General features: G+C 42.6%; 1 protein-coding gene across 1 annotated transcript; it reads left to right on the top strand.

Annotated features, from left to right (window-relative positions):
* Window positions 1–2,237: 2,237 nt before the first annotated feature.
* Window positions 2,238–13,879, top strand: CSF2RB (colony stimulating factor 2 receptor subunit beta). Its single transcript, XM_061371748.1, has 15 exons — window positions 2,238–2,399; window positions 3,263–3,358; window positions 4,262–4,388; window positions 4,762–4,775; window positions 6,346–6,519; window positions 6,799–6,947; window positions 7,747–7,918; window positions 8,015–8,147; window positions 8,249–8,409; window positions 9,009–9,154; window positions 9,258–9,432; window positions 9,996–10,086; window positions 10,366–10,435; window positions 11,740–11,843; window positions 12,127–13,879. Exons 2-15 carry the CDS (start codon window positions 3,289–3,291, stop codon window positions 13,313–13,315), a joined length of 2,775 nt encoding a protein of 924 aa, XP_061227732.1. The 5' UTR covers window positions 2,238–2,399; window positions 3,263–3,288; the 3' UTR covers window positions 13,316–13,879.
* The last annotated feature ends 281 nt before the right edge of the window (window positions 13,880–14,160 follow it).

Genomic DNA, 14,160 nt, shown 5'->3' with positions numbered 1-14,160 from the left:
TAGCAGTTGCTATTAAAAAGGGTTTATTTTAGGGGGAGTGGGTGAATGAAATAATTTACTATTTTATTTTTTTCCTTGAAAAAGAGATAATTCTGAAGAAGAGTTTGAAAGTTGCTAATTCATCTTTCTTTAAGGAGGAGTTCATTATTGAAACTATATATATACATATATTTCTTTAATGGTCATGCAATTAAAATATTTTATTCTTGAACAAATTTACTACTGCTTGTAAGAATTCCAAGTTATGTATGCTTTACATAAATTGTTTGATACACAAAACACTGTATTTTAAAACCACAATGCAGTACTGGTGTTAAAAATATGCCACCAAATATAAATGTAATCAGTAAAAGATTAGTTAAAAGAGTTTTCAAAGACTATGCTTTGGATTTGACAGTTTATGTGGCATTAAGCTGCAATTCCTCATTAAGAAAAATCTTTGTCCTTCACCTGCTGCTCAAGTTTGTACAGATGGAAGCAAAGATTGACAAGTATCTGAAGGTACTGAGAAACAGGTAACTAATGATGCATGGATACTGCATGCATCAACCTGCTCCTCCCACAGCTGGCAAAATAATGTTTTCTCTTCTTAGATGTTACCTGTAATGCTACCAGGTAACATCTTCAACAACAACAAAAGTATTTAAGGTGACTTACCCATTAAACTTGTGTTTTCTTCCTGATGTATATAGATAAACTTATTTATAGCTATAAGCTTCAATAGTCTATTATTTATAGCCCTGCATTTATGCATGTAAGTGTATTGGAAATAAAGGAAAGAGTTTATATTTAAAGATAAGCGTATAATTTGTTATACTGGGTACTATAAATCATTTCTTACTTGACACTTCATTAAGTTCATAGTTCTAGCAGTATAACAGTCCTGTACTGGCTTCTGTAAGAAAATGCACTCTCCAAAGAGCTGTAAGATGCACTATAGGCCACATCTGCTTTCCAAGTAGAAAAGTCCTACCAGAAGAATCCATGCATGTTAAATTTCAGAGTCAGATAACACATGTTCAGAAGAGACACAGGTTAATGTCTTCCTTCTTTCCAATGATGGAAAGTTTTATTTGATGTTATTTTGCTAAAATGTCACAAAGTGTAAATTTCCACTTGAAAGGCATTTTAGCAGTGCTGTTTCGAAGGAGAAGCCATATGCAATGATAATGTTAGTCCTGTTACATCTTGTGATACAGAAGAGAATAATGCATTGTAAGTTTGTAACCTAATTGGCATGCATGGCCTGCAAAGCTGCTGGTGTGCAGGATTAGTGGGGTTCAATAGAGCCAGTAACATCTGAAGTCTTTCACTGACAGCTAGATCCTGTGATGTAACCTGCAACTCAGCAAGTCTGTTTGAAGATGGAGGAGCTGTTTGAGCAAGGAAGAAAAGGAAGGGAAAATGTCCAGTGGGAAGCAAAGAAACCTCTTTTCTAAGGGTGAGGGGAGATCATACATAGACTTACTGGCCTGTGAAAATCAGAGCAGAAGACCTCCTTTCTGCCTTTATACTGCAAAGCAAAGTAAATTCTGCCTATCTTGTGAAGTAGCATATTCTCTTCCTTGTCTGCAGTTTTTATATGCATACCTCCTGATAGTCCCAATGACATAGAATTTCCTTAGCTACTCTCATAAAGCTGGATTTGAAACTGTGACTGCCTTGGATGTTGGACAACTTCAGATCAACTCTTCTCACCAGTTTTCTTTTTCTTCATCTATATACTATAATACTTATCATTTATTATTAATTGCTGTTGAAACAGGTAAAACATACTTTAAAAAAATATTATTCAAATTAAAGGTTTACAGAGGTAAAGGTAGGTCTCCCCACACACACTGTGTATGTACAGGTAAACATAAAGTTCAGAATTATCCCTGCCTTGAAGACTGTCTGGCCTAGAGTAAAGCAAGAAACAGCACCAGAGCAAAAAGCAGAGAAATCTTTCTTAACCTTTCTCACTTCTGCTTCAGTCAATCCTCTTTTTTGTCTGAAACTACATAGTCCCATGGTGTGGTAACTGTTAACATGCAGACGGGCAATGACAAGCTTCCTTCCCCTCCCTTCCCAGTTAAACAGCTCCATCTAAGTAAGTGCTTTGGGGGCTATAAAATAGGAAGTACGGACTTCCTATTTCACGGGCAATTACACAGGCTTTCCTTGAAAGGGTGTGGTCTGCTTCTTTAAAGGAGACATTTGAGGTGCACAGAAGAGGTAACAGCTATTTTGAAGACCTCCTTGCCAAGAGAAGCCTGTGGTTGGTGTATACCTTCTGCCTCCAGTTGTGGTTTTCCTGGTTTCTGCATCAGAGGATTCTGATGCTGTGGGGGGAGGCTGGACAGGAAGAGTCATCCACCAGGCTGAGGAATCACCTGCCTCACAGAGAGCTCTGGATCCAGGTAAGGGAACTGCTTCCTCCCTGGGGAAAGCAAAATGGCAAAGTCTGCTGTCATACAAGGGCTTTTAAGTCACTGCAGGATTTCTTAGCTGTAATGAGTATTCAAGGCTCAGCCAGCTGTTCTGGTGTAAGGAAGAGGCATTCAGGAGTCTGAAAGTCAATAGGAATTTAAAATGAGCTTTTTCAATGCTCCCCTAAAGAAAGAATTTCAGCTCTGCAGCATACTCGAGTAGGTGGATTTATTACACTTTTGAGAGAGCAGTGAGAGATGGCCAAAAGGACTTGAAATTCCAGTATCAAACGGTGTAGTCCATGGTCTTTGAACCACTCAGTCTACTCTGGTGCTATTTCTACAAACTGCAACTTGTCTGGGGAGAAACTGAAAAATTAGCATGTTAAAGAGAAATCTGAAAGTGGAAACTCAACCCTTATACTTCCCAAGAGCTATGTGGTTGGGAATCAGACTATTAAGGAAAGGGAAAAAAACAGAACACCATTTCTGTTCATTAGGAAGGCTTTAGGCATCAAGAGCAGGAGAATGAGTCAATTTGAAGGCTGAGTTCTCTTCAGGATTGTTTCTTGTTGCTACTCAGCTAAAAGAATCCCTGCACTTCCTTGAAAATGTGCATTTACTCCTTCATTCTTTGCTCATACTGCAAGTTCATGCCATAGGAAAAGATGGATTTTATCCTACAATAAATACTTGGTAGAAGTTCCTTCTAAATGTCACTCCAACATGAAGCCTAAAAAAGTTCCCTAATCCAGTTTTACTTCTGTTTATGTGAAATGAAAACAAGAAGCCCCACAATAAGCAGACCAAAAGAGTAATCAGCGGTCAATGAAAACAATTATGTTCTGAATTAGGATCAAGCTTGTACGCAAAGGACAGCATGAACATGAAACAGATTTTCATCCTTCTCCTGAATCTGTATTTGGCCTTCAGTGTCCAAGACACTAGAGGTGAGTTTAAAATTTATATTTTCTTTTATCCACCCATTATTGCCTTTCTTTTTGTATTTGTCTCCTTCTTTCAGCTTATGTGTTTCCTCATTTTCTGCTTGCTTTTCTGCTTCCTTCTACCACCATCTTCTATGCTGTAGATCTTGATCAAAACCAGGGGGTAGCAGGTGCATGTGCAGACAAGACCCCGCAATGTATATTGGTGGTATGGATATGTGAAATACTGGACAAATAGATGAGATGAACAAGCTGACTGGTAATGAGTAAATAGGAAGGAAGAATAGACCCTGATAGTGAAAACATAGGAAAATGAAGGGCTGTATGATTCAGATGCTGGTGTACAGGAGTAGAGACAAGTGGACAGACACAAGACAAGGGTTGGGATGCAGGTGGGCTACCAACAGCAGCACCCAGATGACCTTATCTTCTTCTTGTGGAATTTCTGACAGATAAAGAGACCATAAGCCATACTCACTGCTTGTGTTTCTAAGTTTAATGTCTTTCCTCTTCTGACACAATGAGAGATACTGTTCATTTTCTCTTTTTCTCTTTCTCCTTTTCTCTTTCTTTAGTTCTTTCCTTATTTCATTTTCTTTTGCTCTTTCTCTTTTTCTTTCTCTCATTTTTTCTCTTGTGCTCCTTTCTCCCTCCCCTCCTCTTCCCTCCCCTCCCCTCTCATTCCTTTCCCTTACTTCCCTTTTTCGCCTGTAAAAAGCCCTTCAACCAAGCTGATAGTAGTTCTCAAGAAAAATTATTTGCGAGAGCACACTGACGCGTGCATGTTGACATCTCTGTCATCCAGAGGTCATATCCCAATAGCGCAGCACAGACACCACCTTCAGAGAAAATGTCACTATTTACATTTGCAATCACTGCATCTTTTTTTCCTGAATCCTTTCTCAGAGACCATCCCTATGAAGAGCCTAAGCTGCTACAATGACTACAGCTCACAGGTGACCTGCACCTGGATGGAGCATTCAGAGGCTCATGCCCTTGTTGGTATGACGCTTTACCAAAGGGATATTATAATGTAAGTACCTGGAATGTACTGTGCTGGATAAAAGTCCAAAGGGAAATTGGCTACAACTTGCAATCCTGGGGACCAGCAGTCAGGTTTTCAGAAAGTGTGGCCACCTCTCTCTCACTGGGTTAAAGTTGTGCCTTCTTATGAGTCCTTTTCTAGGAAGGGAGGAATGAATAGGGTGTGCTAGTGAAGTTATTCTAATAACCTTTACTGTTACTTTCCCGTAATTTTGTTTCGGGATCACAGATATGAAGTAAGGTGGGGCAGATGGTTACTATTAGTGGGGTGGAGAAGATGGTGTCAGAACAAGTATAAGCCTGAGTGTTGTTTATAAACCTAAAAGGGAGGAGACATTCCCCCTGTTGTTTTGCCCATTTAGGAACATCACTGAGAGTATGGTTTTGATCACTTCTGAGAAACATGTATAGACTCTGTGTCTGTGAGATAGACAAGACTGGTAAGATCATCTGTGGTATCGCTTTTCCTCCCAGAGATACTGATACATTTATGACAGTATCTCTCTGCTACATCTGTTTCCTTATAAAAAGGGAAACGCATCACCAGACTTTATCAGTTGTGAGGATAAGAAAGGACAGAGAGGGAGGAATAGTCATGGGAGAAAGGAAGGCAAAGAAGGAAAGCTGAGAAGAAAATGTGTTAGAGTCTGGGGATACAGGAAGGAAAGGAAAGAGAAAGAACTCTTGATTTTATTGCAAAGAAGAGAGAATTAATAGACCTGAAAGCACCTGAGATGAGTGGAAGGTCTTTGGAACAGGGCCTTGAAGCTAATGCTTCTATGAAAAGATGATATAAAATTACTTGGACTCTTGGAAGATTTTCTAGGACATTGTTACATGATGGAGCTCATTCAGGAAACATGACTGAAGTGAGTTAATCAGACAAGCAGGTACTAAGAGTGGACAGTCACACAGCTGAAATCAAAATGGCCAATGGTTAAACAAGGACAGCTCACAGATGAAGAGCAGTCGACTAAATTCCAAACCATAAGGTGATGCTGATGAATAGATACAAATATCTTCAGGACTTCACAACCCATGGGCTGACTCTTGTTTAAGGGTATGCACATGTAGGGTCAGTCCTACCCATACTTCAGGAATATATCCCTGGTTTCCTTGCTAATACCCAAGTTTTAAAAATAGCAATAGCACTGAATAATGTTTGCTGACATATAGCTGGCTAGGAGACTCTATCCTATCCTGGAAGACAATATTTGGCTTTAGATACCCACAACTTAATGTTTCTCATCTGAACTGGAACAATATAATACGCTGGGCATGAAGCCATCAGCACAAACAAGATTCCAGAGGGCACAAAAGAAGCCACACATCTCTTCAGCAGCTCAGGCTACTGCAAGCACACAAAGCTTATCCTCTCCTGTCTGTTTTAAAATATTGCTTCTAATTTTCATGATGCTCCTTGGCCTGGAGAAGGGCTATCTGAAAGAACGATTAACATTCTGGCTGGCATCCTTAATGAATAAGTAAGGTCCCTTGGCAGAGCAGAACTAGTGAGGATACAGAAGTACATTCTGGCTGGAGAAAGTTTCCTAAGTGCCTTTCTGGGACTGCAAAATGAACATCTTCAAGAAGATAAGGATCATCAGAAACTTCACTGTGTTTCACTCCCGATAAAAGGTGCATTTCCATGACATCATTTTTCATTTCCTCACACAAAACCTATGAGATTATGTGGAGTTAGGCTAAACAAATAACAAAAAATAGACTGGTACCAGAAGATAACATTCTGCTGCACAACCTTGAAATGGGAAGGCGTTTGACAAAAATGCTGGTGTTAAGCAAAACAGGACTAACAGATACAGTGAGAAGAGGATATGAGTAAATTAGAATGGAATGGAATTGGTTTCTAGCATTTAATTTAGCATTAACTATAGGTCTCTGAATTAGATCTTTATAGATCACTTCTTCTATACACAGGAACAAAGAGATGTTCTGCAAACGCCAGAGAGAAAATGACTTACATGAAGTGCCAGACTCCTATGTGCACTGGGTTTGTTGTAACGCTACAAACTATTTTGGAATAGGAGTGCACCATACTTACAGCTTCAAACCTAGCAAGATGCTTCAAGCAGAACTTACTGTTGATCTTTTCCAAAATGGTAAGCATTAAAGACCTAATTCTCATTTTTCCAAGGAACATCAGGGATCATTGCATTTCACTCAGAAAGTGAATTAAGATTCTATTGTGAAAACTGCCAAAGAGTTCCAAAGGGCAAGATTTGGGGAGCATCTGGAGCTGGAGGGGGGACTCAAGCACGAAGTACTTGGTGTGGCAGGGATAAAATATTCTGGAAATAGAGAAGCTTACATAGGTGTTTTCTTCTCCTCATCATGCCCTTGTCCTCACAATCTCCTCTCATGGGTTGTACCTTCACCAGTTCAGACCCTCCCACCTCAAAACCTCTCGGTCAGCTTGATGACATCAGGAGACTTCTTGCTGACCTGGAAAGCCGCTGGTGGAAGCCAAGGGCTGGGCAATGCACTGGAGTATGAAGTCACCTACAAGAGGGACTGGGAGCCCTGGGAGGTAAGAGCAGAGGAGCCAGACTGTCCTGGTTTGGGCAGTAAGGAGCCTGTGGTAGAAGTTGTGCAAATGAACGGCCTTTCTATTCTCAGGCAGTATGAGGAGATGCCACAAAGGTAGTTTCAGGTCAGGCAGAAGGGGCTGTCTTTCAGTTTGCAAGAGACTTACCCAGTGAAACACCATTTGTCCTGAGCTGAGTGCGAAGATCTGTTCTTCACTGACAAAAATGCACTGCACTTGGGATTTGATTTGAAATTGATTTTGCCCTGAAGCCCTCCCAAATGGAATTAAATCACAGTCCAATAGAAGCTTGTGGGTTCATATGAGAAAATGGCAAAATGCATTTGAAGCTGCTTCCCTTTTCAGAAGGATATGTTTTGGTCTTTAGTTTTTAAGAGTCCCTATTCTTTGCCCTATCGTTTCCCCTGATGTGCATATGTTTCTGTTCTGTACCTGTCAGTGTGATCTTTAGTTTTTAAGTGAAGTATCTTGGTCAGATTGCCATAGAATTCTGCACCGATCAGTTGTGAGTTATGAACTTGTGTAGCTGGTGCAGAATATGATTTGGGCTCTGCATGATCAGGGTACTGCCTGTGCCATGCTGGCAGCATGCATGCTGAAGCCCCTCTAGTATGGGAGCAGGGAGCATTGCATGGCAGCATGTGCATGGACCATCACGTGTGGCACTGCTTGGAGATGCAGCACGGCAGTTTCTCTCTTTCCCTGTCTTCCCTCCACTCTTCCATTCCCTGACTCTCCAATATCCTCCCTCCCCACTCTTCATCCTTTCCCCCTACAACAGAAAGCTGCCTCGCTCTTGCTCTCCAACACCACACGGTGCCATCTCAGCCACAAGGACCTTGCCCCAGGGAGCAGTTACGCTGCTCGTGTGCGAGCCAGACCAGGGCGAGACAGTGGCTTCTCCGGGCAGTACAGCGAGTGGAGCACGAAGGTGTCATGGGAGACCCCTGAAGGTAACATGGGATGGAGTGGGGCCATGAAGGGGTGAAAGCATTGGTTGAGAAGCCAGACCTTCCCTGTCCCTTACCTTGCTCTCATCTTCTCTGAAGGTGACCTTCAGCCCAGGAACCTTCGCTGCCTCTTCAATGGTGCAGATACTCTGACCTGCAGCTGGGAAGTGAAGAAAGTGATCACTACCTCTGTCCTCTTTGGCTTGTTCTTTAGGGCCACTCCGACATCAGTGTATGTGCTTGGACCACAGCAGCATGTCTGTGCCTCTCCCATGGACTTTCTGCTCTATCCCATTCCCCCAGTCTCAGCACAACCTCTTCTTCTCCCCTCAGAGAAGAGGAATGCTCTCCTGTGCACGAGAAGGCTTTGCCTCATGTTCCATATGTGGTCCAAAGCTGTGAGATCCCTGTTAGCAACTACAGCAGTCAGAGCCAGTACCATGTGTCTGTCCAGGTCAAGACAGAGGAGAAAGAGTTTGAATCCTACAAGAACAGTGAGTTGCTGTATTGTTTCTTACATTTGCTGGTTGTTTCTTGGAGACATGCCTGTCTGGGTGAGTGTGGCAGAGAACACTGGTCATGGGGAGAAGCGGGTGGGAAGAGGAAAAGACTGGGACTGATGAAGAAAGGAACTGGACTCTGGAAGCCCTGGATGGGGTAGGACTCTGCTGAATAAGGTTTGTTAGGTGGACCATCTCTGCCTGGATGTATCTGGAGGTACCTGGTGCTCTTTTCGTAGACTAAAGCTGGGAATGCTCCTGCAGTGGGAGAAAATAGCAGGCAGTAGCTCTCAGAGGGCTGGAAATCTCTGTAAATGTGGTGGACCAGCACAGATGTTTCGAATATTGCTTTGCTGCTTTTCTGTACACAGGGAGTGCTGTCAGCATTAATGGGTATGGATTTTCTGCTATTTAGTGGCCTATTGGTTTATGTATTTGACTAGAAAATGAAGATGCAGGGAATTAAGAAGTGTTAAAAAGCTGAGGACTCCTACACTGCATGAGACAAAATTGTTTTCAATTGCTCACAGTGGTGAAAGGAAGTGCTGGACCGATAGGTTGATAAATACCCTGACACATTCTGTGTGTTCCAGTTAAGGTGCTGCCACCTGCAAATGTATCAGTTACAGTGACAGAGAACAAAGAGTACGAACTGAGGTGGATAAAACACACTTTGATATACGACTTCATAAAACAGAGATACCAAATTGAGTACTGGCAAAACAACCAACATAACAAGGTAAGTCTTAGAAAGTGCAGGAGTCCTGGATTTCTCTTTACTGGACAAATGGGAAAAATGGTTTCTCTCACCTTCACCATTTGTGCTTTTTTTTTCTTCCCAGACTCTCCAGAAGTTAAACATCAACAATGATGAACCTCCCTTCATCTTCACCCTGCAGATGTTGTCATCATCTACAGAATATAGGGGGAGAATGCGTGCAAGGGTGAATACACCCCTGGATTACGAGGGGCCTTGGAGTGAATGGAGTGAGGAGTTCACCTGGAAGACTGAGAACGGTACTTTTCATGCAGGTTGCTTCAATAAGGTTTTGTGGTCTGTAAATGGCTGAAATATCTCTACAGAAAACTACATTCTCTCAGCAGTGGTTAAAGTTAGGTCCAGACATGAGCTATCTGGGGCTGCTTAACGAAGTGGCTGTTGTGTCTGCATCCTTGCAGTACAGCAGCAGTGTAAATGAAGGAGCTGAGTAGGAATGACCTTTTAAGTTTCTTCGCTACTTCTCTCGTACAAGGTGAGTACAGATTTCCAAACAGAGAATCAAGCAAAGATCCTGACCAAAATATCATCCTTGTTTTCTGATTCAAACAGTCCATTCTGCTATCAGTGATTGAAGAGCCCAAGACTGCAAGAAGACAGAATATAAGCCATCAAGTCTTTCATACTATAGAGTGACTATAAGATTGCATAAAGCACACAGTAGAGCTTACTGGAGTTGAAATCTTTACTTATTTTTACCGTTTCTGGACTTGGAGGCAGAATGTCCACACCAGAATGAAAACCTGTAACGGGAAGCAGCCACTTTGAAGGTGGATAACTATTTCTATTTTCTCTGTTTCAGTTTTGCCCCCAGTGGTTCTCCCAGTGATGCTCCCAGCTCTCATCATCACTTTGCTAATAGCTGCTTATTGCAGCTATAAGTGTTTCCTCAGGTAAGCTTGTGTTGTGACTAGGAGGTTTAGCAGTGTGCTGGCCATGTGCGTGGCATAACGGCTGAGGTGCTTCTTGTCCCCCATGAGAGAGAGGTCTATGTGGAGATGTGCCTTGGTGTGCAATGGGTAGCCTTGTGCATGTCTGTGCAAGGGTGAGAGCTGAGTGCTGGCATTCAGGTGCTGGCAGTGTCTTGCTGTGCAGAGCAGCTTGGTGTATGGGTGCAATCTATTATAGGTGAATGTTGAGAAGCAAATCTGGAAAATTTTGTTTTGTTGCAGGAAGAAGAAAATGTGGGAGGAGAAAATTCCAAACCCCAGCAAGAGTCTCCTGATCCAGAGCTACCTGGGGGTAAGAAGGACCTGTACCTTGAAGGGTTCATTATTTCTCTATTTCAGGACTTCAGATATTCTTAGGAACTCTTACTGTCTCCACAATGAACAGGTATCTTCTTTAGTCTATGCCATATTGTTAGAGAAGTTCTGGTCATATTCAACATAACTGTGTTCTTGCCAAGCACAACACAAAGTCTACTGCTAGACAAAGAAGTCTAGCTTCAATGCAGCAGGAACCATCAGACTCATAATAACTTTGGTAGATGATCAAGAGGGATCCTGCCGTAACATCCACTAGGTCCTTCAGAGCTCTAGGATGAATCCCATCAAACCCATGGACTTACGAACTTTCAGCTGATACAGTCAGTCCCTTAGAATTCCAGTGTCCACAAGCAGAAAGTCACCGTTCCCATACTCACGGTCCTCTGACTCGGAGAACTGGACAGCCAAAGGTCTATCAGTATTGTTAAAGACTGAGGCAAAATAATCCATTGAATGCCTCTGCTTTTTCATCATCCCTATTAGTCAGGTAACCATCAACAGGTATTGGTCTAATGTTTTCTTTAGGTCTCCTTTTGCTAGTAATGTACTTAAAAAAGCCCTTCTTGTCTGATACAACACCGGCCAGCTTCAGCTCTTGGAGCTCTGGCCTTTCATTCTTTCTCCCCGCACATATGAACGGACAGCTCTGTAATCCTCCTGTGAAGTTTGACCTTGCTTCCAGAGATCATACAATTTCTTTTTCCTGTTGGTCTCCAGAAGGAATTCCCTGTTCAGACAAGCTGGTTGTCTGGCCCAGTTGCTTGACTTATGAGACACTAGTCCTGTGCTTTTAAAAGGTGGATTCTAAAACTGGCTCTCACTTGTGGACTCACAAGCCCTCAAAAGTAGATACCTAGAGAAGACTTTAAAGTAGCTCCCCAAATAGCTTAAATGTTGCTGTCTTGAAATCCAGGGTAGCAACTGTGCTGTCCTTTTTCTTATTACTCTGAAAATTTTAAACTCAATCATTCATGATCACTGTGGCCAAGAGAGCCACCTACCATCACATCTCCTACTAGTCCTTCTCTGTTCACATATAACAAGACTGGGAGGGCATCTTTCCTTTTTGACTCTCTGAGTACTTGTAGTTTGGTCACTGGTAAGGCAATACAGGTTTGAAGTAAGCGTCTTCTGGAAAACAGAACACACCTTCTAGTGGAGCTGTATCCTTATTGCCAGATGCTATAGGCTTTCCTTCTAGTTTTTGTTGTCCATGGTTCTTGATTCTACTGCCAGTGAGACACTACTCTTTTGCCATGTCTGCTTTTTTGTGTTCAGAAAGTGCATTTAGGACACAGGCCAACAAGCAGCCAGCTGGACTTCAACAAATGCAGTCATTCAGAAAAGATGGAGCAGGCTAGCTTCCTCCAAGTTGTGGACAGGTAAGTGAACTGCACATTACAGTGACACTGTGGCTGAGAGTCTCGAAGAGCTCCCTAAGTCATGGCAGGATATAATCAAATGTTCTGTCACTAAAAACTCTATTCAAGTTGATTTTGGGCAGGGGATACAATTTTTTGCTATCTGGATTAGTCTGCTTCTCCAAGAAAGATTTTTTCCTAACCCTATGTGTAGCTATGTGTCTTTTCAACTAAACTTGTTTTATATTTGATCTTTACCACAATAATATCTCTCATGAGCAACTTTGAACTTTCCCACATTTAGGCAGATGAAGACTTTGAGTGAGTCTCCTGAAGAGCAGGCTAAAAGGACAGATATTTCCCCTGTGGCACTGGACCTACAAAACTCATACCATGCTTTAAATGAGCCAGAGCATGCCCCAGATGGCTGCTCAAGTCAGGCTGTTCATCATTGCTTTCCTGTTTCAAGGAGAAATAGTGCTGATGCAGTTGTTGCTTCCCAGGCAGCAGCCCGTTGCTTGGCTTTCAATGGTCCATACTTGTACTGCCCTGTGGTGTCCTCCCAGCCTGATATGCATCAGACCCTGGAAAAGGACCCAGTGGGACTTTGTGAGAAATCAGTTTCTCTTCAGTATGTGACCCTGCCAAAGGAAGACTATCCACAGTCTCCACAGAGGCAAAACCAGCCAGGAGCAGGTCCTCCACAGCCCTTCCTGCTCTCAGGTCAGAAGGAAATGATGCAGCACCCCAATGAGGAAGAATCACCGGTCCCACCGGCCTGTGGGGAAGGCACAAACGTGAGAGGGGAACAGAAATCTCCAAAGGCTCTTGGCTGTATCACATCTCCTCAGCAGTGCCCCTTGGAGTACATCACCACAGGGAGCCTGTCACTGCCATCAGCCAGCGGCTCCACTCATCCACCACTTGTCACTGCTGGGGAGCTGCCCTTTGACTCAAAGGAGCCCCAGCGCCCCAGTGACTGCTCTGGCCATGAGTCTTCTCCTGGAAAAACCGGTGTCATGGCCCCATTTTCAGGTCAATCGCCAACCTCTTCTCCTGAATTGCACCTGGATACATTTGGAGACTATCTTGCTGTCCCTGTAGATGTCCATGCACATTCAGATCCCACAAAGATTTCTTTGCCTGTCCTACAGAAGGGAAATGATCTTCTGAAAAAGCAGCCTTTATCAGAGGGTAACTTGGTGGTGTTAAACCCTGACAGCACTGAGCCAGTTTTCCTTTGCCAGGTTGGTGACTATTGCTTCCACAGCTTAAAACCGAGTGGGAAGATGGATGTTAGTCAGGAAGACCACCAAGTCAAGAAACTTTCTGAAGGCAAGACAACACCTGAGAAGTCTGTATCTGATGATGAATCCGTCACTGGCAAGGAAAAGGCTGTATCAAAAATGCAGGCTATTCAGCTTTTCAAAAACCTGAAATCAGATGATTACTTTTCCTGGCAGCAATCTTTGGGGAGCACAGAAACCCATTAAATGGGCAAATGTTAATGAATACCAAAGATACAGGTAACTGAAATAAGTTCCAATTACCTGATGGAAATGAACCCCCAAACCTAGGAATAAATAAATACCAGTTCCCTCTTTGAGCTTCCAGTGCAATGTGTTGAAAGGCCTGAAGTAGCTCAATATCCTTCTCAATGACCTTCACAGATTTGGCATGGAAGACAATCCAAATATTGCCCTTTGGTACTTTTGCAAACTTTCTGTCTTATCCACAAAGAGCAGTTTATCCTCCTCATGATCCTGTGACAGATCACAGTCATCTTGCAATGGTACCAGATTGCCTGAGGCAAAACTTGGAGGCAGGAAATGCAGACTTAGCAGCATAAAATGTTATCAGAAGAAGACAGGCTTGGGAACCTTGGAAGGAATCTTATATTCTTGAGAGCAATTTTGCTGAACTTCTGTGTGTGTGTAAAATAGATCTTAGAGTCACCAAGGAGCTTTCGTATCTCTACCTTTCCACTACTGGTATGAAATGGGTATTGTCTAAGGTGAAAAAAACCCAGACAGTAAATAAAAAATGAGAAAAAATTGTTGAAGTCCAGGGCACCTTTTTCAATGTTAAAGCTGAGTATGGAATATTCTAAGGGTAAGAAGAGAACATTACTGGGATACATAAAGTAGGCTGTAGAGAACCATGAGGGAAACAATACATTACTGAAAGAAAACCCAAGGGCTCACAGGGTGCAGTGAGTGGAAGAGAAGGGGGCAGGTAACAGAAAAGGACAGGTAAGAAATGTTGTGAAGGTGCACAAGTCTCTATCTGCTGGGGTTTCTCTATTTCTAAGTGTTAAAGTACTGTATTTTCCTTTAAG

This window comes from Neopsephotus bourkii, unplaced genomic scaffold, assembly GCF_033783945.1.
Source record: "Neopsephotus bourkii isolate Nb327-2 ecotype Australia unplaced genomic scaffold, CSIRO-AGI_Nbou_v1 NB_1589, whole genome shotgun sequence".
NCBI lineage: Eukaryota > Metazoa > Chordata > Aves > Psittaciformes > Psittacidae > Neopsephotus > Neopsephotus bourkii.
The sequence above is the reverse complement of the archived record's forward strand: the minus strand, read 5'-3'. Positions and strand labels throughout refer to the sequence as shown.

Coding starts and splice junctions, on each gene's coding strand:
- CSF2RB (XM_061371748.1), top strand. CDS start 3,289: ATGAACATGAAACAGATTTTCATCCTTCTCCTGAATCTGTATTTGGCC. Junction 6,520..6,798: donor TGTTGATCTTTTCCAAAATG/GTAAGCATTAAA, acceptor TACCTTCACCAG/TTCAGACCCTCCCACCTCAA. Junction 7,919..8,014: donor GTCATGGGAGACCCCTGAAG/GTAACATGGGAT, acceptor TCTTCTCTGAAG/GTGACCTTCAGCCCAGGAAC.